The 26,063-nt window shown below is 39.7% G+C and overlaps 1 protein-coding gene across 4 annotated transcripts in view; it reads right to left on the bottom strand.

Moving 5' to 3' along the window:
• MDFIC2 (MyoD family inhibitor domain containing 2) overlaps positions 1–25,758 on the bottom strand; it is a 50,336-nt gene extending 24,578 nt beyond the window's left edge. For 3 of the 4 annotated variants that reach the window (XM_075432710.1, XM_075432712.1, XM_075432713.1), the window contains exons 1-2: positions 25,633–25,758; positions 24,853–24,940 (exon numbers count right to left, since the gene is read on the bottom strand). In XM_075432710.1, the coding sequence (XP_075288825.1) occupies positions 24,853–24,940 (88 nt within the window). In that variant the 5' untranslated portion in view covers positions 25,633–25,758. Of the gene's footprint in view, positions 1–24,852; positions 24,941–25,480; positions 25,559–25,632 lie in introns of those variants that run through there. The other variant, XM_075432711.1, reaches the window with a different exon arrangement.
• Between the last annotated feature and the right edge of the window lie 305 nt (positions 25,759–26,063).

The following is a 26,063-nucleotide window of genomic DNA, read 5'->3' as shown; positions in this document are numbered from 1 at the left end:
AACCTCTTTCTAAGTGGTTTCAAGTAGTTTACTTGAAGTGGGATTATTTCATCTGCCACAGCACATGAGGCAGCTCTGAGGTAGTGTCTAGCTTGCACAGAACAAGATCACTGAACATTAGCTTAAGGCAGGAAATTTAAGATCAATAGACAGTGGGATCACAAGAGTGTAGAGTGATGGTTTGCAAGTGTGCTGCACCTAAAGAAAAAATGAATTGCTTGACTTTTCTTTTTCTGTGGTACCAGGAAGACTAGGAAAGGCTAGCAACATTGCTGCTCATTGGAGGTGGTGACTGCTTGAATCCTGGCTGTCCCTCAGCGCGTGTTACCACTAACTATTTAACTCTTGCGTGCCTCATCCACTACAAAGCAGGAATATGTATAATACCTAATCATATATGATTGTTTGGGTGCTGAAGTCGTGTCTGTAGGTTAATATATGCTTGGTAAATGCAAGTGTCAATGTCTTGTGTTTGCCTTCTTCAGGTTCAGAAATAATCTTAAATTTTTGTGCAGCAATTTCTACAGCTATTGCAGCTTATGGTCACTAGTTAGCTACAGCACAAGGGTCAAACTTTGGAAACTGTAGTTTCTTTCCAGCCTGTGGGCTTCCTCCCCCTTCAAGTCTGTTTCCTACTCTTGCCAGTACCCTGCCTTCTGTTTAAAGGCATCAGTAATACCAAATAAAGCTAAAGATGCTCGTTATAACAACTAAGTTGTTTCCTTTTTAATCAGAGCACATGCTTATGCCAGGTTTGGTATGAAGAATCTGTGTGACTGGTTCAGGGCACAGTAAGCTGATCGCTTGTTAGAAGACTACTGCATTTCATATAATTTTGCTTTTAGTTGTACAATTTACTGAGAGGTTGGTAAGAGCATTGGTAATCTAATTTTTGCCTGGTTGGACATGGTGAAAATGTAAAGCATGGGAAATAAAAAGCTTTTGCCATGTGTGCTGAATTGTGGTTTGGTAGCAGCAGTTGTCTTGTAGTGAAGTGGTCATCAAAACCTTTCTTGGGGGGGTAATAAATTAAAACAAGTCTTCAGAAAATATATGAGTTTTCGAAGAGTAAAGAAAGATGCAGCTATTATTGTGACACAGGTTTGCAGTCTGTTTCTGATTATCCTTTTGGCTGGAGAGTTTGGGTTTCTAATTGTAAGGTTAAGGAATCCTTTTTATCTATCTCTTGCCTCCTAATCCTATGCTAGACAGTATTGTTTTCTATGTCTTTTGTCTTCTGGGGAAGGAGACAATCTCTGGCTCATAAGAACATCTTGTTAAAGTCTGCTGAGGATTAGGGGGTGTGACAGTTTTCTTGCTGAGCCTTTTTATTGGGGATTTTTATGCCTGCTTTTCTGGGAGGTCTTTGAAATGTCTTTTATGTAGCAATCATTTCACTCTTTCTTTGTTGTCTCAAATGTGGAGGCTGTATTCTTCTCATCTGTTCCTGTTTATATTCCATACTAGCTGGTCATAACAGTTTAGTTTGAAACTATCATCATGCCGCGTGCTTCTCAATGGCAGGAGTGTAGTTGACTGCTCTAGGACAATTGCAAATTGGAGCTTTATTTTAGGGCATCTGAAGCTTTAGCACGGTTGTTTGGTACGAAACACTGTTAAAGAGGTTCAAAATGAAAAACAATAATCTAGGAGTTGCGCATTTCAGGTGTCCACAGCTAGGTATAGGCATTTAAAAATGCTCCTTCTATAATGAGGTAGGTCCCGCTTAGGGTGGTGGTCATCATACCTGGCATGGTAGGTGTTCAGTCTGGCCTAAATTCATACAATAATCAATGGAAGAGACAAGCCTGTCCTGCTGGCAGGCCATCCCATCTTGACAGAAGAGTTTAAGCCAGGAAAAAAATTGCTCTTTGGAAGACTTATTTTGTCCTTGTTCTCACCCCACCCTCCTACAGACAAAATATAGATAACTAAGCAGACTTCTAGGTGACAGAAGTTAGACAAAGACTAATCCTGGCCAAAGAAATGAAAGAACTTAGCTTTTCACAAGAAACTTCAAAAACTTTGTGAATTTCACGTTTCAGTTTCAGAAAGCTATGGGGTTGGTCAATGTATTTAAGTACAGGTAAAACACAAGATTTTGTTTCCTAAAATTTTTATTAAATCAATTCTTCAATGTCTTGAGTGGCTGTCTTCAGACACATGGATGTCTCATAATTTTTTTTTAATGAGATGGTGAGCACATTTTTGCTGATTTCCCTCAGTGCTGATTTCTGGCACTATGTAAGTTCGAGTACCAGCTGGGGAGATTCCAGATTCAATAGCAAGTGAGGAGCCAGGGTTATGTAGTCTTGCTGATAATGAAGGTATGAGAGGCAGGTTTCTGAGACATTCATGTGGGAAAAATGGTTGAATCACCTTCCTCTTTGAGCAGATTGGGGCAAAAATCGTGTTTTCATGAAGTCGTTACTGAAACTGAATGTCTAATGCGCACAAGATGCTGTTTCAATTTTTTAATCTAGCTAAACTTTTATGATGCACTCTTCAGTGAAATAAATATCTTTACAGAGGAAGAAGCTACCTGCTTAGATGTTTATCTTTTGCTCCAATAGATACCTTCCTAAAAGCTGCTTTTTCTCCCTGTCAAAAATTTGCACTGTGTAGTACAGCGTTTCCATAAGCCTTTGCTTGCTGCCTCTCTAGCCTAATTTTTAGTGTCTAAAGCCATATAGAATATCGTTCCATTTCACACTTACCACAAAACCCACTCTTCCAGATATGACCTCAGTTTATTTTATATTGCACGACTTTTTCTTAAAGTATTTTATACATAGCATAATATGCAATGATACGGCACTGATGTTTATCAAAATTGTTTCACACTGTACTTATTTCTATTCCTGTCTTTTGGATCAAGTACAATACAGCTGCAGATTAATAACACCTTTTAAAAAAGGTTTAATGTGTTTATTTTCTTACCACATTCACTCCATCCACTAACTGGTTATATGGATTATATTTAATGTGAATCGTGTGGGAGTATCAAAGGGCATTTATTTTCTATTGAAATAACAATTAAGATAACATGCAAACTAATATAGCAATCAAATAAACCTGACAAATAGCAAAAACTTTTTTAAAGCTGCAGAGGCATGCTAACAAATCTATTTGATCAATATATGGGATGTGAAAAAAGAGGAGACAAGATTGACTGATGAATAAAATGGAACTGACACAAATAGGCTGACAGCCAGTCGCAAGTCTCTTTAGGGCAAATGCAATTAACTTAGAATAATAGACTCAAATTTGATGGTTAGAAATGCATTTTTATTAACAATCACAGCCTGAATCATTATGCACTCTTATGAATAAAATTGTAGTTACACTGGAAGTCTGTGTATACATGTGTGCATGTACATACAAAAAAGCTTTGTTGAAGGAGAGTTTCATTTTTGTGACAGGATAGGTATATGAGCTAAATTATACACAAGTATAAATCGAAATATTCAAACCAGTGATATAAAAATCACATATGTGGTATGCTAGTATTAATGATAAAAGCAGTAAGCATTCGTCCCAGGACTGGTTGTTCTTTTGGGATGTGAAATTGCGGTCAGGGATTTACAGATTTCATTCTGAGGCAGAGAAGTCATTACTAGAAACATAAGCTCATTCTTTTTACTTTAATAGCTATTTTAAATCATTCATTTAGAAAATGTAGTAACTATTTATTGTATAGGCAGTACATTTCTATTGACATTCCATTTTCATGCTTTTTTTATAATCCCTTTTAACAAATTATTTTATTAAAAGAAGATTAGAATTAGAAAAAAGATCCTACCAATTTTTGAAAATGCTACTCTTCAAGAAGGATATTTCCCATTATTAACAGGTATGCGGTATTAAAACTTTAAAGAGAGGGAAGATATTCAATTGCTAATGTGTCCTTTTTCTTTTGACCTTCCTTGCAGAGGCTGATTGCTATTTGTAAATTACTTTCAAAATTATTAATCTCATTTAATTTCTGAATAAATATAATCTTCTTTTTTTCTCCTAAAATCCTTGGGATTCAGATATGAAAAGAACTGCCTATAGTATATGTTATGTTGCAGATGTCTCTTATTTGTGGGAAAAGATAAAATACACCACTTCATGCAGCGAAACTCTACATGGTATTAGTAAATGTTAATATGAAACCATGATACTTGCAATGCTTGGTGCTTAAGTATCTTGAGAAAAAGGGGTAGTGGTAGGAAGTAAAACTGCACTGGAAATGATTTAAATCCAGTGTTCTCCAGCTTGGTGTCCTTGCTGGACCACTGGTTGGCCAGGGACAGGAAAGCAGCAAAACACAATGACCTGTAGTTGCCTACTGCACAGAGCAGTTGGTGTAAAACATCATCATCATTCTCGGGTGGTTTCTGGGGTTGCTGAGCTGGTTCCAAGAAACAACCACACTTGGTTTTCTCCACTCTGAAGGTGGTTTTAATCCTCCCCACTTCTCAGAAGTGAGAAGTGCGCAGATGTACTGGGAAGGCAGAGCGCCTAGTGTCTGGTAGGGGAGAGGCAGATGGAAACTCTTGACCAAGGATGGCGTGTGGCTGGGGAAGAGATTATTCTGGTAAACACCTGGTGTCTGGGGAATCTGTAGGCTGCCATTTTGGTTTTCTGCCTCTAATTAGACTTAAAGTCATTGCCATGAGGGGAAAAACTTCTCAGGAACTCCAATGGTTCCTGGAGAGTTTCCAGACTTTTTTTGCCTCTCATAATCTATTCTAGATATTCACAGCAGCCCACCACGACATTTCCTGATTAGGCTTCTGGAATAGCTAGTATTGCCTATTCTTAGAGATAAGATGGATGGATCGCATGTTGTTCTAGCACCACCAGACCTGGTGTGTGCCTAAAAAGAGAATAATACTGTCAGGTCTGGCATAGTTGTTTGACACAGAAATTGTTGCAAAATGCTCAGGGATTTGGACTGCGAAAGATTTCTCACAGAACTGCATTTGGTGTAGAGAGAGTCTGAGTAGTCAAATTTATGTTGTCTATTCAATTTCTCCTTACTATTTCTGTAGATGTCACTGGATACCAGTGGAAGAAAAGTTACTTCTTCAATGTGATGTCAGAAAAAGAGTATGTGCTCCTCTGACCACAGTTACTTAATATTTTAAATGAGAAGCAGGTCTCAAAATAACTTCTATGAAAGTTTTAGTAGGTAAACAGACTAAGGAAGAAAGATCTGCTGATTTAAACAGGGGCAGCTTCTTTGTAGTCAATGCACAACTAGTGCAGGGGACTGTAGACTCAGTTCTTCCATCTTGTTCGTTTTAGCCTAGTGAAATACTGGTGAACTCCCCATAATGTTTCCTGATGTATGGTGATGTAAGAGAAAGGAGGTTCTGGCCCTGCATGATGATAGACTAATTCTCCACTAATGTAATCATCTACCCAGAACAAGAAAGACTCACTCCATCCATAAATATCTTGGGGGCTGCTTCTGATCATATTCAAATTCGTTCACACCAAACTCATCTCATTTGCTTGAATGGGCTTACTCCTGAGTTAGAATGATACATGTAAGAGAAAACCCAGGCCCTTAAAAATCAGGTCATAATTAACTTCTCTTAATAGCTGCTCTATTTTTAAAAAGTTACATCTTTCAAAAAATATATTGGAAAGCAAAAGATGATGCTTTCAAGTGCGTTAGGTTTTTTCTTAACCCAGTAGCGGTAGACTTGTTGGTGAGGTGTCATACTTACAATATGTTTCTATTGGCATTCAGGCTCTATATCTTTATATTTCCTTTTCAGAAGTTATTTCATAAAAGAAGACTCTAGAACTAACAAAATGTAACTACCAGGTTTTCAAAGTACTTATCCTAGGAACAATATTTCTCCCCACCACCTGACATTTTTGTTCCATTATATCTTAAACCTGTTCAAGTTCAGAACTCTAATTTCACCATTTTGTGCTCCCAAAATATTAAACGATTCCATTCCCCATCAGTTTACACTTTCCTTAGTTTTTATCTGCTACAAATATGGTTTGGCCAAGATGTTCTCGATGAAACAAAAATACTCTTGCTTTACTTTCTGCTCACCTCATCCTCGAGCAGGTGCCAGGCAATCTGCGGTAGCTGTTCTGCTACCTGAGAAGCGTTCATATATAGAAACACCAGGCCAGCCTCTGTTGTCATGGCATGGAAAGCCAAAAATAGATGACATGAGAACATATTTCTTCCTGTGAAAATTTCTGTGGCTATGGGAAGTCTTCAGATAAGCAGGATTTAGTGTTAGAAAAGAATAGTATTAGAATGCAGAATCTAGACTACATTTTTAAGTGGCCTCTATAATATGTATGTTTGAATACATAGAAATAGAGAGACATATTTGAATATTCCTCTTACCCCCCCCAGTGATGAGGGTTCTGTCAAGAACTGGTCTTCAATGTCAGGTGTATGCTGTTTCCTCCTATTAGTATGGCTGGAAAGCCACAAAAAGTAAATAGCTTACAAAAGCTGTACCTGTACCACTTAATTGCCCAGCACTAGTCTGCTGTGTGATTCAAGACTATCCTGAAGGCTGAGTTGCACTAGACGTCACCTTGTGGTAGTGCCACTGGCGCGGACAGAGGTGGTATATTTTAAAGTTGAGGAATGGTGTCAAAAAGGATCGCAGATGATGCGTCTGGAAAAGACCTCCTAGTTCAGCTAGTCCCAGCCTGCATGATGTGAAAATCTCTGTAGGCTAACCCCTCAAATGTTTTCCCTCCCATTTCTTCTTAGACACCATTAAGTGACAGTGTCTGAAACTCTTCCTGAGGCAGAGCATTGCCTAATTGTCCTTACTTGGAAGACATTTCCCTACCATCCAAACTAGACTTCTTTTCTCTTCCCAAATAATCATGAAGGCAGGTGTTCCACTGTAAAGGCAGAGAGATGTGTAATGGGGTAAGTAATTCCATGTGGAATAAAGCAGCCAGCACTGCAGGGTCTTCATAACTTGATTTTTTTCTGGAATAATTTGATGTTTCCTCCCTCGTCTTGGTGGTGCTGCTTATTTATGTATTTCTTCATAGTAAAGGGTCACATTTTGTTCTCTCACGTGTGGGGTTTTTTAAACTGAATTACTCTTGAAGATGCCAAGGCATTTGCCATTTCAGTTAGGATCTAAATGTGCTGAGGTTTGACAGATATTTTATTTCTAATAGGCAATGTCAGCGATGATAAAACAAGGAATTGATTCTGCTTTAGTTTTTATGGCAGTGCTCATAAAGTTCTCTGACTCCCAGTAACATCTAACAGGCCCTACGCTGCAGTGCAAAATAATGGTTAAGACTCAGCTGGTGGTTATCGTCCAGTAAATGTTCAACATATTGTAGTAGTGCATTAGTAAAGAGTTAACTGTAGTGACTGTTGAACTAGGTGCTCAGTACAGATGCAATTGAACCATTCCTGTCCCTGAAAACTTAAGATCTTCTTAGATAACTGAATCACAATGACTTTACAGATGATGAGCTGCGGTGTGGACACTGATTCTTGAATTTTTTTTTTTTTCTGAAGAGCACAAGGGCAGCCTAGGAATAACCAGATACCAGACTTTGTTCTTTTGAGTGTTAAAAATGGACAGTAAAAGGCATATTTTTCTCCAGTTTTAAATAGTCTTAGTGATAACTATTATCCTCTCTATTTCTTAAAATTCCTTGCTTCATTTTCTTCTGTAGTCAGGGAGAGGACTACATTGATTCACTTTCTAGGTGGCTTTCCAGCTGTGTGTATTGTATCTTCTTAATTCCTTAAGGTTCAGTTTTAATTCTTCATAGAACACTTACTTAATTTCAGTGGAACTTCTAATGTTCTCCCAAGAGAAGGTGAATTTGTGAGGGTTGCCATTATGCTTCTCTTAAAACAATCTCTCCCAAAATATTAAGGAAGGAAAACCACAAAATTGCATTAAAATGGCAAAAAACACCTATATAAAACATTGCTTGCTTGTGAAACTAAGCAGAAGAACAGTAACTCCCTTGAAACTCAGGGCAGTCTGTAGTTTTGTGACTTTTTTTTTTTTTTGGAACAGGCTAATCCAGTACAATTATCCTGTCTGACTGGAGCTTGTGGAACCGTCCTCAGTAATTTTTCCTTCAGAGGGATTTATTCTTTGCTGCATTAGTGAATGCAGTCAAACCCCACCGCCTATCACCAGAGGCCCCCATCTGTAGAGCTAGGTGCGGCTCCCTGAAAGCCAAGGGAGTTTTGCCATCGATTTTGGAAGTAGGAACAAGCCCTTTATTTGCAACATAAAGCAAGTAGGTTAGAATTATGAAGAATGATTATTTAAAATAGCAATGATGTAATATCAGTGTCATTTCCATTATTTTAACAGATGTAAATTTGCTCTGCTCTTGAACTCTGGTGAATTTTAATGGCAATATTAAAGAGATACTATTAAGACTACTTAAAAGAACTATTTGTAAAAAGTGTCTCCAGTTAGGGGGAAAAAAGTTTAAATAGCTTTTTTATTCAGTCTGCACAATTATTTATTTGAATGGTTTTGTATATTACAAATTAATATGTATTAGAAGCTAAAAAGATCGCACAATAATCCCAATAGTCATTGGCTATGGGACAGCTTGCGTTATTTTGACAAAGAAAATAGACTCCTTATCCAGCCATAGTTTAGGTAATCTTCAACATAGGGCAAATAAGGATTTTATGATGTACATCATAGACCATGTAGATGAAGAAAGTAGTTGAAAATCAGCTGTCTAAATAACTTTAGGGCAAGTTTACATACATTGCAAGGCAAGTTCCGTGTCAATAACTCTGGTGTTGTACCTGGCTGATGATGACTACTGCCCCTTTCCTGGCAGCTGAAAGGAATTGAGGATTCGGAGGCGCTTACAGGATCTGGTTCTAATTGTACATGCAACATGCATCCCAGTGGGACATAGTGGGAGAAGGTCGTTGTGGCCAGTCCTGGAAAGAGACCTCATAAAGCTTATGTGAAAGACTGTTGGCATCTGCTGTCTCAGAAGTGTTGTATTTTCTGAAGGGAAAGTTTAGATGGTTTAAAACCAATTCTAGGGCCACAGTCCAACACTCATAAAATTAAATGGAAGATTTTGAACAGGGTGGCATTGCGCAAACTAGGTTATAGCAGGTGCTGCAACTTGGGGTTTTTTTGGAAGAGAATTGGGAGTGTAATAAAGTGAATACTAGAAAATGAGACTGAGAATCGGGGCGAGATAGGTTCTAATATTTCAGTACTGGCATTTTTAAGAGCTCAGCCCTTCTGTCATTAAAGTCAATGGCAGTCCTTTGTGATCTTGGGTCATCTACAGCTACTAATTTTGGGTGCTACACTTATTTCTGTTTTTCTTGGAAACATGCAGAGCTCATCTTCATTAAGAAGTGCTGGGCACTGGCAAGGGTGTTTCAGCTATCCAAAAAACTAGATATTTAGAATATCTAAGTATTATGTATGACATATATCTCATCATTAGGTATAAAAGTTTATTTTGTTACTGTCTCAAGTGGTAAGATGTCTCAGTTCCTCAAGGTAAGTGGTGGCATAGGGGAAGATGAAACCAAACTGCAAAGTTGAGATCTGAACTGTTCTGACCTTTAAAAAGGCTCTGGGCTCAGCTTTTGCTTGGCTTGCTGTAGAGTATGTTCCTGTGCTGATGTCCGAATCTAGGAAAGAATTCATTTCACACTTCTAAGTAATTGCTTCACCTCCACTTCTGTTAATCCCCTTCATGGAGCAAATAGGGTGTTTTAGTGGTTAATGACTGAAAAGGATTTGAGACTCTCTAATGAAAAGTAAAAATTAGTCATTTTTCTTACCTGATTAGGAAAGATAAACATAATGTGCCTGATCAAAGCTGAACACTGTGAATCATTTGACCTAGCAGTTGTTTTTTCTAAGTATTTGAGTACAGTCTGAGAATGCATTCTTGGAAGTATTCAGTTTTGATCCAAGAAGAAATGTCTCTTTCCATTAGTTTTTATTTCCTCCTCTTGCTGCAGACAAACTGGAATATTACAAAGGGCAGAACCATGAAACTTTCTCCAACTTTCCCTCAGGGGCAAAGCAGGCTTTTTCATCTTAATATGACAGTCTTTCAGTTGTGCAAAAAATGCTTTTCATTTCTGTAAAAGCCACCACACTGAAAAATCTAGGCTGACCTATCAGGGCAAGAGAGAAGGTGAGGGTGTATTTCACTGTAGCATGCTTGCGTAACCTAATATGTGGATAGATTTAGACATTACTGCATATAAATGCGATTTCCATGGGCAGAGAGAACTTCTTTCTGTCAATGGAAGCACACTCCAGCTAACGTTTTCTTGCTGTTATCTCTGGATATAGCAAAGTTTTCTGTTACGCAACAAACTGTAGTGGTCAGCTGCTTGAAGCACGTCTTCTTGGTCACTAGGTCACCCTAGTTTTGACACAATTGACCCAGAGCAGAGTGCTCAGTGCAGCCTGTTTGTAGCCCAGTTGACCAAAGCAACTGTAGCTCAGTCTGCATAAAGTTTTAAAGCAGAGCCAAATGCAGCCTAATGGCAAGCTTGGAAGAGCCTGCCAGAACTCAAATCCTGTTCTACCAGCCTGCTTGTTAACTTACTGGTACAGCCCACACAGTGCTCTTGAGAATAATAAATATATAATCCCATATCCCACAGTCCATTACCACATAGTGTTTGAAAAATTTCCCATTAACAAAACACAGTAGATGCAGGTAAAAATATCAGTGCATCTCATGGGGGGGAGTGGAAAATATGTCTTATATTAAAGCCAAGTTTTGAGTTCTTGTACAAAGTTTGGGGGGGGGGGGGGAGGGGGGGGATGTATTTCTCCAGGTGGTCTCTCTAGTGGAGAGAAGGATATAGTTTCTTGGTTACACTAGCAATTAGAAACAGCGCAACACTATACCTGAGATGTGGCATGTGATGGAGGCCACGCCATTCTTCATCTTCCTCTTCTGTCAGAAGCAGATCCAGCAATGTGCCTAAGCACAAGCCTGTCTTCAAGCATATGAGTAATTCTAGTGACTTTGCTCTTGAAATCTTGGTCAGAAGAACCATATCCGATGTTTGCTTTCTGTTAGCATTGCACAGGTTGTTTCAGGTTGCACAGCAACCCATACAGTGCAGTGCTCTGATTTTCTTCAGCAATAACAAAGAACTTGTGTGTGACAAAGAGATGAAGGTGGGGCTTAAGTACGGGGGCATTGAACCCTTGGGAAAAATAACACAGGAAAACTGTGATGAATACATGCATTGCAGACCCATGACTTGAAAAGCAAACAGGCCAAACCACTTGAACCTTTGTGCGATAAAACCTTTTCTTACCATTTTATGGGAATGCTTGAGACTGAAACCAGTACTGCAAAAATACCATTAGTGGAAATGGAAGAGGAACACTGGTATTATTAATTACAACGAGCAGCTTATGTTCTCTGGGTCTTGATTGTTGACCCTCTGAACCAGCTTATTCCTGGGCACAGAAAAGCAGATGTTCAGTTTGTGTACCATCTGGAAGGGAGCTTGGTAGTTGGTAGACACTCTGCCTGAAAGAGGAGATTCAAATGGACCCAAGTTATTTTATTCTTGTGAGTGGATAAACAGCTATTACCTACTCTTTCTCTCCTTGGGTTGAAATAATGAAACTCACAATTCAGTGGGAGTTTTTCTAGAGAAGCAGCTCTATTTGGTATAGATGTATAGAATTGTACACACCATTTCTTGGATAAATGCAAGCATGTAGAGGATCCTAACAGGATTCCTACCATGCTTTAGGGTACCTTAGGCAAAACCTGGTGTATCAGTTTCTACGTGGGGTCTTTCTATCTCACTGTTAATGTAGTGTTTCTGGAAAGTTCTTTAATATACGGAAAAAAATAGCCAAAGAAGTTAGAAGCCTGTAGTGGGAGGTCTGTTGGTTTTCTGGTCACATAAATTGCCTGCAAAAGACACGTGGCCCTTAAAGGGCTGTGCTGGGGGAATAATTCCCCTGGCAGCACAGCACCACATGTTTCTGCTAGCCCATGTGCTCCGTGCAGCTGCACAACGTATCACATAACGCTGTCAACTGCAAGCACACTAGCTTGCCATTCCAGTGGGGCCCCCAAAATTGTAAATAGCAATAGGCAAGAAAGCTCTGAGACACAGCACTCGCTGTGGTGAACATGAATGCTAGAGCCAACTGCCCAAGGCTTGTATTCAGTGCGGAGACTTGACAGGTGGCCATGCCTGGTCCAAGGCACTTTGCTCCAGGCGCTTGCCATGGTTTCGTACCCTGGTCTTGAGTCCAGAGTCTGGATGTCTGCCAGCACGTCTAAGAAGTTGCTGCAGCTTGTTTGGAGGGCTGAGGAAGTGCTGTGGCCTGCAGACCTAAGGCCAGACTCCTTGTAGGGTGCTGAGAGTTACTGGGGCTCCCACATCCTCTTGCTGACATTGCACTGAAAAATCTTTCTGTGGGCAGAGGGGGCACACAGTGTGTGTGTAGCTATGATTTTATTGTTAGTCCAGTTAATTAATGTTTTAGCAGTTGAAATTCTTTAATTGAGGAAAGTCTTGGTTACATAGTCAGAACTGTTGTACGATCTACATCTGACCTTCCCAGTATCTATCCTATTCGTATGACGTTGTGCTCACTCTACCCATGGAGTCACTGCAGCACCAGATGATGTCCCATCTCACGTGACATCCTGAAGCTCCTTCTGTGTTTCCACCTTGTCCTTCTTACCCTGTCTCCAGGTAGCCCAGGTAGTGCCTGCCCTCAGGGATCTGAAACAGCTGAGGGTAATTCCATAGAGCCAGCAGGGCTACCCTGCTGGGGATGTGTGACCTTGAACAACTCATCTGTAAGGTCTATCAGATTATGCAGCAGGATAGCGGTGCTCAGCGACAGGACAAGGGGCAATGGGCGCACAAACTGAAGCAGAGGAAGTTCAGTCTGAACATGAGGAAGATCTTCACTCTGAGGGTCATGGAGCAGTGGAACAGGCTGCCCAGGGAGGTTGTGGAGTCTCCTTCTCTGGAGATACTCAAGACCCGCCTGGACTACGTCCTGTGCAGCCTGCTCTGGGTGATCCTGCTTTGGCAGGGAGGTTGGACTAGATGACCCACAGAGGTCCCTTCCAGCCCCAACCATTCTGTGACAGCATGAAGAAGCAGTGTTGGACACTAATGTGAGAATACAAAAGCAGTAATAAGGGTGTTTTCTCCTGTCTGTCTTTGCCTCCATCCTTACTCAAACTCAGCCACTTGAGGAAGTTACATGTGAATCACTGCAATGTTGCCAGTAATAGCTATCTTAGGCAGCCAGCGGTAAGCCTGAATCTTCATCCTGAACAGTTGCTGATGACTGCACACTGGGCAGTGCCATTCAGGAGGGTCAAAGACTAGAAATGGCAAATGGTAGTGACTTGAGCTGTGCAGCTTTGAAGAGGACTTACCCTAGTATTGCTGGCCAACAGCAAGGAATACTGCAAAGAAGAAACCCTATATATCCAATGCCTGTCCTGCATACAGTAGGGAGCACAGGTCTCTCTAGACACTCCTTTTCACATCCAAGTGGGCAGGAGATGGATGGAATGCAGCTGAGAGCTGCCAGAGCCTTGGCTCTGCTCCCTTGATCTTTTGCAAGAGTAACTGGCCAGATATGGGACAGGATATAAACTAGTTTACACCTCTCCAGTGCTATGGGAAGGTGTCTTCTGTTGTGAAGCAATAGCAGGGGAGCGGTGCTGTGCTCGTCAGGACTTCTGGCAGGCAGGATGGGAGCCAAGGAAGGTTAGATTAGGTGCTAGCCCAAAAGGCACTTCCTAGATACGTGCATCATTTGTTTTCTCAAAGCTGATGAGGATATATCATTACAGTTCAGTCATTCACCACTCAGTTATCTGACAAGTTTTTGTTTTATGAAAAAGTATGTTCACAGATTGGAAAAGAATAACCTGAGAAAACTATGGCATTTTACATATAAAACTGTTTTATTTGGTGTGAAATTTAACTGAAATGATCTTAATGACTTATGTAAAGTGAAATATTGGGTTTTCCTTTTTCTTTCTTTTAGCCCTGGTCTCACACAGGCATATTAATGATTATTTGTCAAAGTCACACTGTTTGCTTACAAGGTACGAAGGCTTTTTAGACACTATAATGACAGCTTTTGATTCACTTGATAATATTTAGAATAAGCCATAAAAGCCAATCTCTGAACGAACAGACCGCTTTTATTGGCTTTTAGTGCTATTACTGCTATCATAAGTGGTAAATTGGCCTAATGCAAGTAATACTGCTGTGTCATACTGTAAAAACTGCTGCTTAGTTTTATATTTTATTTATTTTTCATGAAAAAAAATTTAAGGCATGGAGACTGTACTATCCTTCTACCACTGCTGGTGATTCCCTCCAAGTGAGAGCTGGGGAAGCTTCTGCTGTTTGGACTTTCTTGGCTTAATGATTGCCATCTCTGATGAGACAGGGCTGATCATAAAGTTAGGGACGAAGAGTGTGAGTCAAGTGAATATCTACCTGAAGCCCCTAGGCTATTTATTTAAATCATAAATAAACTAGAAAAAAAAAATCACTGCTTAGCTGGAAGCTGAAACAGACATATTTCAAATACTTTATGCTAGATTTTTTTATATGCTGTCTTTTATAATAGCAACAGTACTTTTTAAAACATTAAACATTTAAAATCTGAAGACGACAATACATTTGGTCACAGAATGACTATCCTGTGCCTAATTGCTTTTTCCTATGGTTCTTCTTTCTTCTGCCTCTCACCATCTCTTCTCTTGTTTTGTTCACTCTTGGAATATGAGAATGGATTTCAGACATGTGAAATTCCAGTAACATATAACTTCTCTATTTCTTTTAATTGGGGAAAAAAAAGTTTCTCATGGAATTTTGTTTGGTTTTGTAGTATTTCTACATGAGGGAAATTGTTAAGAAGCAGCAAAGTGGAAGTGAAGGTGTTTACATTTACTTTTGCATTTCCATTCTTTCGTCTTCCCTGTTGCCCACGGACTATCAAAGTGGGCTCTCTTCAGTCAGGAATATCAACTGATTTATCAGCCATGATGAAAGTTTAGGACCAGCAGTCAACATACATGATATGTCTACATGGCAATCTTAAAACTAGTAAATTTCAGCTTCATCTGAGTCAAATTCAGAATTATTATACGTGTAACAGTGTGGATTACCCAGCACTTTAGGCTTCTGTTAAGAATAGAAGTTGTGATTTAGTTTAGCATTGACTACTTTGGTATTCAATGAGTGTGCAGAGCAAGCGCAGCTCACAAGGTGGAAAGCTGGAAGAGCAACATCTGATAGAAGTGTGTTACACGAAGCGGCCCTACAAAATTGTAATTACCTGAGGATGCACTCTAAGTTTTTCTAAGACTCCTCTTAACTTACTTAAGGTCTATGTAGCACGAGTGAGTGTCACACAGAACGCCAGCATGAAGCATGGGTTAAGAGAGTGAAGTTAACCTCGAAGATCCTTTTTCTGACTGTCAACATACAGAAGTCAGAAACCCTAGGGAGGCTAGAGATAGGAAATATCAGTCTGAATTTAGCTCTAGTGATACTTTAGAAGAACGTGTAGCTGGGACTACTTTATCTGAGAACTGAGTGAGGCAACAAAGATGATAAATGATTCTTGTCTGGGGGGGTGGGGAAACATAGAGCATTTTAAATTTAGCTAATACTTGAATATTCCAAAGCCAAATATAGCTTCATCACAGTATACTATGTGGCCATTAAAAAATTAGCCTAATGACAGAGAAAAGCTTGTCTGAGTAATAATCACTAATTTAAAGGAACGCTTGCTTGAAATAATTATTTACTTCCAGTATGCTGTGGGAAGAGGAAGAATCATATTCCAACTTTAATTTTGGCATCCAAGTATTTGTGGATATGTGATCGCATTTCGGCACATGTGTTTAGTTGCCATGGTCGTGTAACAAAACAGATAATTTGGTGTTAAAAGATTTTAACCCCTTTAAGACAGCTGTATTTATGAAGATCACACAGCAGAAAACTCATCTCTGGAAGTCTGATGTCTGAGTGTGCTTTGGTAAGAAGGTATTGATCAGAAGAACTCAAGTGATCTTACCCAAAAACTATATCTCTGCTTTTATAATACAGGTGCTGTGGTGAAGACAAATAGTGTTCCTACCTGCGTGTTTTGCTGCAATAGCATTTTCTTTCTTTTGAAACTGCATGTAGGCATATTGCACCGAGAACAACATAATTTGTCAGTAATCAGTTCTCGGATGTCTCAACACTCTCATGGCAATGTTTGTGTTTTTCTGTAGAGCACAACAGTGAGCAGCACATCTACTTCTCTATCTCTGGAGCCTACTGATGTATTCAGGCAGAAATTTTTCTTCCCGCACATATTTCTGTACTGTGTATATTCATTTATGTGTGAGAGAAGACAACATTATCATGTTTAACTGCTGCAATCATAAGCACATTAAGTAGACAGATAATAAACAATCCATCTGAATTTATGATTAAGTTAATTGTGTCTGTGTTTTTCTAACTAGTTTATTCAGATTAAAGACTGAAATTGGAATGGGACTATATAATCAAGAGACCCTAAGAGGCTGTGTAACTCATAAAATAAAAATTAGTTTAGGGGGATAGCAAAGATCTCTGTACCACTTAAACATCACTTATGTGGTAAAGAGGCCTTGTAGTAAGAGATACAAAGAAACTCAGCTGAGACTGAGGGCTTCATCACCTAATTTTTGCATATGCCCTTCTGCCCAGCAGGCACCAGAGTCTCAGATTCAACCTCCTGTACAGCACGTGCAGGGGATCAGGTAACTGGGAGCAATAAGCTGACAGGAGAGGTGAGGAAACAAGGGAATGGGGAGAAGGACTGCCCCAGTGTACTTATGGCTGCTCCACTTGCATTAGGCACCTCTGCCAGTCACTGCTGCTGAGGCAGAGCAGGAGGAGATGCTCATAGTCTCTTCCCACCTATGTGAGTGAGATCCTGCTGGTGGATCGCACGTGTTCCAGGCTCAAACCCCTTTCTGCTTGCTCTCACTGGTGTGTTCAGCCCACCTGTTAGAGGTTTTCCCCATTTTACTAGACAGCTGAATACTCTCTCCCACAGGGACTAGAGCCAATCTTCATGTAGGTGTCCTACCTGCTGGGCTGTAGTGGCCTTTCCTCTCTCTGGAGCAATGAGCTTTAAGTAGTCCATCCAGACACAGACACCACAATATTTTATAGATTATCTGATAGCTGGGGAGGAGAGTTTTCTTTTGAAAGTTGTGAATTTGAGTCCTCTCATACAACCATGTGCTCTCAGCCCAGATCTGAAGCCACAGAACTACTCAATAATCACTAAGCTGTTCTGATAACGGGTTTATGTCTAGTATTTTATTACTGGTTATTTAGAGCAGTCACTCTTAATGTCCAAGTATATTTCCATTTGGATTTAGTTCTAAATACTTATTTAAAAAATAGATGGAAAAATAATTCATTTGAACGTCAGCTAACAATGAATATTTAAACTAATTCCACTTTTGGTCTTTCTCTAAACTTTTTCTGTTCTGTCTTTCATAAGTAATGGATAATCAGCATGCCCAGGACTTCACCCATCTACTGCATTTTGTTTTGAGTACTTAGTGGGTGTATTTTGGAGAATGATTGCAAATCTTCAATGAGAAAAGGCGAGGCCTATTTTTTTTGTAATCTAATTATCTTTAACTATTTCATTGAATCCCTCCAACACTAAGGATTTTGTTAGACCTCTACATAACTGTCAGTCTGGCTCTACATATCAGTGTATAAACTTGCAGGCCTATAAAACATCTTCTGAAAACTGGCAATGCACTGCTTGCATCCACGATTAACCTGCCTTCAAGTTCAGGGTAAAAGTAAATCAGGCCTGCATAGTGGTTGTTTTGATGGGATTTCTATCAAGGAATTAAGTTATATAAATTAACTAAATGCTCATTAATAGGTCTGAAATGTCTGTTTTTCATAGCATTTAAACATCTAATATCCAATTAGATTCAAAGGTCTTACTATCTCCCTCCAGGAGATTCAAAGGTCTTACTGTCTCCCTTCAGGAGAAACTGATAATAACCCCAAGGACATTTGCATTACTCCAGATCAGAATGAAAATTAAATTTTTCAAGCTTTCACAAATGTAGGATAAAGTTGACTAAAGAAACCAATGTTGGGCTCCACTTTCATCTAGAAGAGGAGTAAACCACCCTGTGAAAGTGATACATGTACTGGAATCTCAGGCCAGCAACATCCCTAACAAGGAGCAGATGTACAATCAGACATTAAAAATTATGAAACTTCTTTAATTAGTACTCAATATTCTTTACCATCCAGGTTACTCATTCTGTCTAGGATAGGCAGCTTTCTGGCTTGTATTGCCTTAGATCTAGGAGACTAGTTTGGCAGTTGACCCTTCCCTCTATGAATTGAAGTGATAAAAATGAGACATGTTGCTTCATTCCTCCTGTCTGTCTCATTGATGCCCTATGATGACTACAGGTATTTGTCTTAAACATACTGAGAAAAATGAAACCTTTTGGAAGCCAACGAGCTCTGTTGCTTTGACACTGACCTGTAAGCTAAGATTTTCTGTGTACCACAGTTTGCCATCTTAAGTAGGAAGTGCTATGGAGGCTTTTGGATATGTAGATTCTGCTCTAACATGTATGTTGCTGAGAAAATCAACAGCCAATGAGTGTCTATATTGTTATTCCATGTCTTGCTCTACTGACACAACTGAGGGCAAAGTTCTGAATATTTTTTTGTTCAAGTACAGCAAAGAACAGAATTGGTCTGGAAAACTTCCAGGGGTGAATGAAACAACATCTTCAGGTCTTCCTCTGCATTGGCAGTGGAATGAAATAGACTTCTCTCTTGCTTTGTGGAACAAGTTTACTTAAGGCAATCAAACCTAAATAAACCTTCACTACTTCTTTTACTGTCAATATCTAGCATAGGAATGTGACTTTGAACTTAACCCTATCACCCAGAGAAGTACCACTGTCTCTACTGTACATTCATTCCACTTTTGTGTCAGTATTCAAAGTCTTGCATCTCCAAGGACCCTCCAGTTCAAAGATCAAGGACCACTCAGTTTATAAAACTATAATTAGGAGCGGTGAGCTGGGACTGTTGCAGATTTCATATACTCCCTCTCCATTGAAAGAGAGTCTTTAAATCTGCTGTTTTACAACTTAAAGGAAGGGTTGTCTTGATTAATTCATTTGGTCATAGTCCTGAAGCTGACAAGGCATCTTCCAGGAGTTTGAGCCCCCTGGGATGCTTGTCATCAGTTTTTAAATGTGCTTTTCTGTGTGTGTGTGTGCTTCTTATCTGGAAACAGTCTGCTTGGATTACAGCATTCATTTTATAAGCATTTGGCGTTTTCTGTTATATGAAAATGCGAGGTATTTCTTTGCTATCAGTGTTCTATAAAGCTTTTCAATCCAATGACTTAATTCAGGCTGGAAGAAGAGAGTGAAAAAAGCTTCTGGACTCAACTCAGCAAAATTCAGGGAACAAGTGTCCAAGTGTGTATGTAAAATTGCATTCGCTGATTTCTGAGTTTTTAGAAAGAAATTCTAAAAATGTCCTTTACCTCCCTAAACGCAGGGATGCATATTGGATCAGAACACTCTGCTGAGAATAATCTCTCTGAAACCAAAGTACAAGCCTTGTAACGGTTACTCCAGCCCCTGCAAACCTGGCAAAAACCTGGAAGGTTTTGAAAGACCTGGGAAATTCCCTGAGTGTCTCCAGGACAACTCTTCTTCTGCAAAACCAGTCTTATGGCATCATGTCCTTCCTGCTTTATTACTACTTCTAAAAGTCTCTAAAACCCCCTGGTACTCAGTGAGAGGGGTGTGCTGGGGAAAAGGCATTTCTGAGTGTGCTGCAATATAGGAAGGTATTACTGTTACCCCCAGGAGTATAACCCCAGGACCAGGCTGTGGGCTGTTTTGGTGTGATGCAGTCAGGAATAGTTTGCTGCTGTACTGGATTTCTGGGATGTTCCACTAAGAAATGTGGCAGAATCTCACCCAATAGGATTACTTCTGGAATAAGGTATCATTTGAATAATGTGAATAATGTCACTACAGCCAGGTCCACGATATGGGTAAATCTCTCTTTTCATATGAACTGTAGTCCTAGGAGGGGTGAAATATAATCCTGAACAGAGGCTCTATTTACCACTTAAGCCCTGTTTTATGGTTTAAGTGTTGACCTTGTACTGACCCTCAGTGCAGGGCTGAATTTCACCCTACAGCGAAAACTGCTGGCTAGAGCAGCTGATTAAAGAAATTGGGGTTAGACTTTTTACTATTTGCAAGACAATGAAAACAGGCTTATTTTAGACAAAAATGTTTCTGATTTATGAGAATTTCAGTGCAGAAAGGAGCTATTTTGGAGAAAGTCTTGCGATTAGAATTTCAGTTATATTTTTGGCAGGAGAGCAAGGAAGCCATTTCATTAACTTTTCACTGGAAGTTATATATGGAGGGCATTTGTGTACACAGCTGGGCAGCATAAAACAGGAGGGCTTTGTGTCAAAATATTCTGAAATGAAATTTCATTTCTGTGTAACTTGGGTTGCATTCCTGGGCTGCCGTGGCCAGTTTTGGATGAAGCCTTTGGAGGGCAGTGTTAGGCCCTAACACATTTTCCCTTCAGTTTGCAATGGATGCAGAAATAGCGAACAGACCACCGCTGGCCCCTGTGCAAAATCAGTGTCAGCTTTTACAGCTTTATGTCAGTCCAATAAGCTCCTGCCTTGCTCCCACGTATACATATGGCTGTAATCATCAAGTGATACTGAGAGATTAAATATTTGTAAGGAACTCCAAAAACCACATGCTGAGGCTGGTGTGAATTTAGCTCTGCTTTGACCTGCCTTCCCACCAGACGGCTGCTAATCTGGCACTGAATCACCACCATGGTGGAAAGAGCCGCAGTCGGTGTGGAAGAGAGAGCTCTGTGGTAGTGGCTGTGCTGTGCAAGGGGAGAGCACCCCTGAGTCAGTCACTGGGAGTGTTACTCATCCTAGAGTACTGCATTCCTACAGGCATGTCTTGGGTAGTGTCCCAGATTTCACAGGGTCCTCTAATAATTGTGCTTGATTAGGAGCCCACAGCGATGTTTCTTGCTTGGAGTGTGGTGGTCTGCTTGTTGCACATCTTGTGGGTGCAAGAAATAGGTGGGGACACAGGCCCATGCAGAGAAGATTTCTTTAATATTATCTTCAAGTTACATCGGTCGTTCTGTACTTATATGTGCATATTCATATTATACACAAAATATGTAGAAGCAGGGATAACGTGTGTGCTGAAGATTCCTGCTTTAGCTTTTCAGGGCAGAAATGCAGATAACTTTGCAAGTGCTTCTTTGCAAATGAACCCATGTTTCACTCTGCTCTGTTCTGTAGGCATTGGTACAGGGAATTCTCTACCTGCATCTAAAACCGCCTCCCATATCCAATGACGAGCTCTTCTCCAGGGGAATAAGCAAGTAGAGATAACTGCCTCCACAAGTATATAAAATAGGAGCCTTTGTCTGGCTTTACTCCTATGTCCCAGGCTTTCTGTGAGTCGGTTCTCATCAGTGTTAAGGTCAGACAAACAGATCTGCCTTTTCACAGTGCTCATTCATACCGATTCTTGTTGATTTGCATGTGATGGTCTGATGCATACCCTCCAAACACAGGTTTTCTCATCTGCTGTATGATCTTTAGAAATAATGGTCTTGAGGAACATGCCATACTATCAGAAAAGGCTGGTGGTACAAATTCTTCACCCTGAGACATCTTGGGATAGGACTGTGATCATTTCACCACCCTCCTTTGCACTCTCAGCCCAGGGAGTGTCTCATGTTGTCCACATCCAGACGTAAGTTCCTTAGGAGCTACAGAGATGTTTTAGGAATTTCTTAAAGTCTAGCAAGCCTAGAGCATGCATTTACCAGTCTGTTTCCCTGTTTTGTAGTTCCACAATCTGCTAGCTGTTGCAGAGGACCTCAGGCCCTTCACCAAAAAAAAAGACTTGTAGGATAAGCAAGAAATAAAAGGAGAGGGTACATGTGCCACTGTCCATTATAAAAATACAGTCTGGGGCCATGATTATGTCGATGTTTCTCTCCAAGGCTGTGCTGGCTTGTGCAGCATTATTTTTCCCTTTTGTCATCTTTAACTACCATCAGTCTTCTGATGCACTCATGGCAAGGGTTTGGGAGAGTGGCAGCAGGTGCAAATGACTTACTGAGAGGTAGAGGCATGAGCAGGACCATTTATGTTCTTCCTGCTAAGATAAGATACAATCCTATATGCAGAGCCTAATGTTTTTCTATAATACTTTTCCCGAGGCTGGTTTGGTTTCTGTTTTGCTTTGTGGAAAATTTTTTTCCTTGGAACGAGGCTTTGATTTCTGCTTTTAAAGGCTTCAAGACAGAAGACCTTCTTCCAAAAAAAGTAGAAGATAAATAACTGGCAGCCACATTAAAATCCCCCTCCACCCTTCCCTGATTAAACTGCTTCTAACGTTGAAAGCCAACAAAAAAGTAATAGGTACCTCATTTTGGTGTTGACCCACTGCACTACCAGTCTATGAACTATTACTTTGTAAAGCATTAGGAAAAAAATGAAGTCTAGGAAAGACGCTAAAGCCACAGCCTAGTCTATACTTTCTGTTTATTTCTGATACTATGTGGTTCATGATTGTTTCTTTTAGAAGGAACAAATAATCAATACAAAACCATGAATAAAAATAACTTTTCTTTAAAACTGGATGCTAAAAGAACATATAGTCTTCTTACCGTGCCTGATGGAAACAGTAAAAGTCTGTTCTCCACGATTCATTGTTTATTGGAATGCCTGAAATCTATACATGAGGTATTTTTAAAACATTTAAACACAGAAGTTTAGCTTCTGCTCCAGACAACTCGGTTCACCATATTCTAAAAACTCACCATGTACCACAGAAGTGCTTAAAGCAAAGAAACAATAACAAAATTTTTAAAAAGCAAACAATATAAGATAAAATAATGTCTATATTCTTAAGCAAAAATTCCTTTCCTTATGAGACACGTTTCAGCTATTTATTGAATCAGCTGCTGCACAAGACCTTCAAGGCCCAATTCTGCTCTGTGGCACGTTAGAGAGAAGAGGCGCCAATAGACAGTGATTGGCTCTTTCTGAAAGCGATTAGCTTCTACAAGTATGAAAAAATCAAAATGTTACGAATGATCTAGCAACTCTGGATGGTCTCTCTCCTTAGGAAGCAGAGAAATAAAACATTAGCACCTCTAAAGTGAAATGAACTTGGGAAAATACAGGTGTGGGAGATGGCACCTGGCTACTAGAGTAGGTCTGGACAAGAGGATAAAAACCTGAATGGGACTCTGAGGGCCCATGCCATCGGTCCTATCCTGCTCAGAGACATGGAGCAGTTAAATTCCTCTGGACGTTTATAGCCCTTTTGTAAAGTTGCAGGTCTCCTGTGCTCTACTCTGATGGACTACATATTTAATTCAGTTACGTGTTTGCTGTTTACAAGCTGAAGTGCAATGCTATCTTGTAGGATCAGGCCCAGATCTCGCTCAGCTCTATCACACTCTGTGATGCTCGAACTGCAAAACTTCTGCTTGCAGAGTTTTTGCTGAAGTTAGCTGACACCTTGCAAGCAGAGGATTTTGGGTGTCCAGCCAAAGAAGCCTGCATGGTGGCCAGCCAGCTCTGCTCGGGTGTGTGATTGTCATTCTGCGGAAGTGCTGCATAAGCAATGAGGACTGCAAGGCAGAGACATTAATTTAGGCCTACTTTATTACAGCCAAACGATCTAACGTACAGTTAACTACAAGAGCTTAAAATAGTGATGCAGTTTTTACAGATGACATAATAGTGGCTATAAAGGAGCCTTTTCCTCACTACACTCCTAGTGAATGTTTTCAAAATATGAGGTCACTTGTTGAGTCTTCCTAAAATGCTTTTGTTGGGATTACAATATAACTGTTCTCATTAAAAAACATAATTTGCACCTAACCACAGACTCAGTATGTGTATGAAATACAATAAAGTATCTCTGCTATGACCAAATAACATATATAAAGATGTAATAAGCTATGTACTAACTTGGCAAATCAATTTTTCCAGCAAGAAATATATCCTAAGAACCTTTCTTCTTTACGCGTACAGGCACATACGATATGAAAACCTTTACAATTGCATGTCTGTCTTCTAAATAGTTGAACTAATTGAAAGTAGTATTTGAAATACTAGTATTTGATAGAAAAGATTTACTTAATACCTGTCATTTTACAGCCTCTAAAACTGGAAAAGTCTCCTATACTTTTTTATAACCTCTACTACTGAGAGTCTGTATTTCATAAACCGCTGTCAACTAATGCTACTTTATTCTAGGATAACACGCTGCCAAATCCAAAGGTTCAGGGCTGCTCTTTACTTGTGCTTGAGAAAACCAAACAAATATTAATCCACCTCAATAATAGCTTGAGTTAATAAAAATTTTTCATCAGAATTAAGATGACGGTCCATACTTCTTAGTGGCTTATAGTTTAGGTCAAATAAAACTTCCCAGGAACGCAAGGATATTAGAAAAAATGAGCTTTCAGGTTCCTTTAAAATTTGGTAATTTAGGCCTTTCTGTACCATAAGCAAATGTACATTTATGTTTCTTAGAAGGCAAGCTACGGAATTTGTGTGGTAGAAATACCTGGCCTTATTTAAGCCTGTAAAGTACTCCTATGCCTTTTTCTTCAAAAAAGCATTTTTAATAAATGAGAAATATCTCTGAACACAAACCATTAACTAATAAGTCAGCAATGTAACTTACCTTTCTTTAGCCAAGAAAGATTTTGCTTGTCATGTTCAACACTCTGTGCTGGTTTGATTTTTACCTTGTCTGTCTCGGCTTCTGACATCTGTGGGGGAAGAAAGAAATTTGGGATGTCAAGTTCTTCTAAAGAAAGTTTCTGATAAAGAGAAATATGTTTTCTGTTTAGGTTGCTGCTACAGTAAATTGTGATTATTTACGCAGACACATTTTTTTCTGCAGATTATTGATACTATGTAATACCTCAGTCATTAAATTTATGTTCCATTCCTAAATGCTTTATCAATATTACATAGTTGCTGTTTGTAGATGGATTCTTTTGTAATGTAACTATAAATTACATTATGAAATGAACGAGTGATATGCTCATAGCATGCTGGTAATAGATGTATATATAACACAGAATAGACACGGTCCAGCTAAAACGGGGGCATCCAGTCTGCCTGTTTGTTGTGGTTCAAAGTTGCTGTAAAGCCTGCTGTCAGAGAGAGGTATAATTATGTAAATAATGATAAATATTTATAAAGGCAACTTGAACAAAGTGTATATAAAAAAAAAAAAAATCTTTACTGCCCCTTGCAACAATTTATTTGCTGTAATGCAAAGAATCACATGCAAGTTACAGTACCTGAGGGTATTCTGTACACAGGAGCTATCAGCCCCGTACACTGTGGTTTACTTCCATTGCCTGCTAGGAATAAGATTAGGCTGTCCGGGCTTCTTCTAACTGCTTTATATTTTCACTGGATCCAGTTAGCTAAAGCATTTCTCTGTTTTTACCTGTATCTTCCAATGGGGGTGAAAGCAGCAGGGTTCAGATGCCGAGGAGGAGTGGTGCTTTCGGCCGAATCCCTCGCTGCGTGGTGATGTCCAGCATTCCCATGCACTGACAAAACCGAAAGGATGAGCAGTGCACTCTCTGCCTGCCTGCTGTGTGGTGCGAGATTTGTCTGGCTGCCAGAATCAGCCAACTTATTGCTGAGGGTTTTTTTTTTTTTTTTCCCCTTTTTGTTTGCATGCACTTCTAGAGCTGGGTAGGGAAGGAGGGGTGTAATCAGCATCCCAGCACTAGTGGAGTGATTAAAAAAAAAATCAAAAGCTTCTCAAAAAGAAAAAATGATTCAGAAAGGTTATTACTGCAGTTCATAACCTGGTAAATCTGCAAGAGGAGGAAGAAAATAGAGAGAACCAGGCAATTAATAGCAACAACT

Source organism: Opisthocomus hoazin, chromosome 11, assembly GCF_030867145.1.
Source record: "Opisthocomus hoazin isolate bOpiHoa1 chromosome 11, bOpiHoa1.hap1, whole genome shotgun sequence".
NCBI lineage: Eukaryota > Metazoa > Chordata > Aves > Opisthocomiformes > Opisthocomidae > Opisthocomus > Opisthocomus hoazin.
Note: the sequence above shows the minus strand (reverse complement) of the source record. Positions and strands in the feature narration are given on the sequence as shown.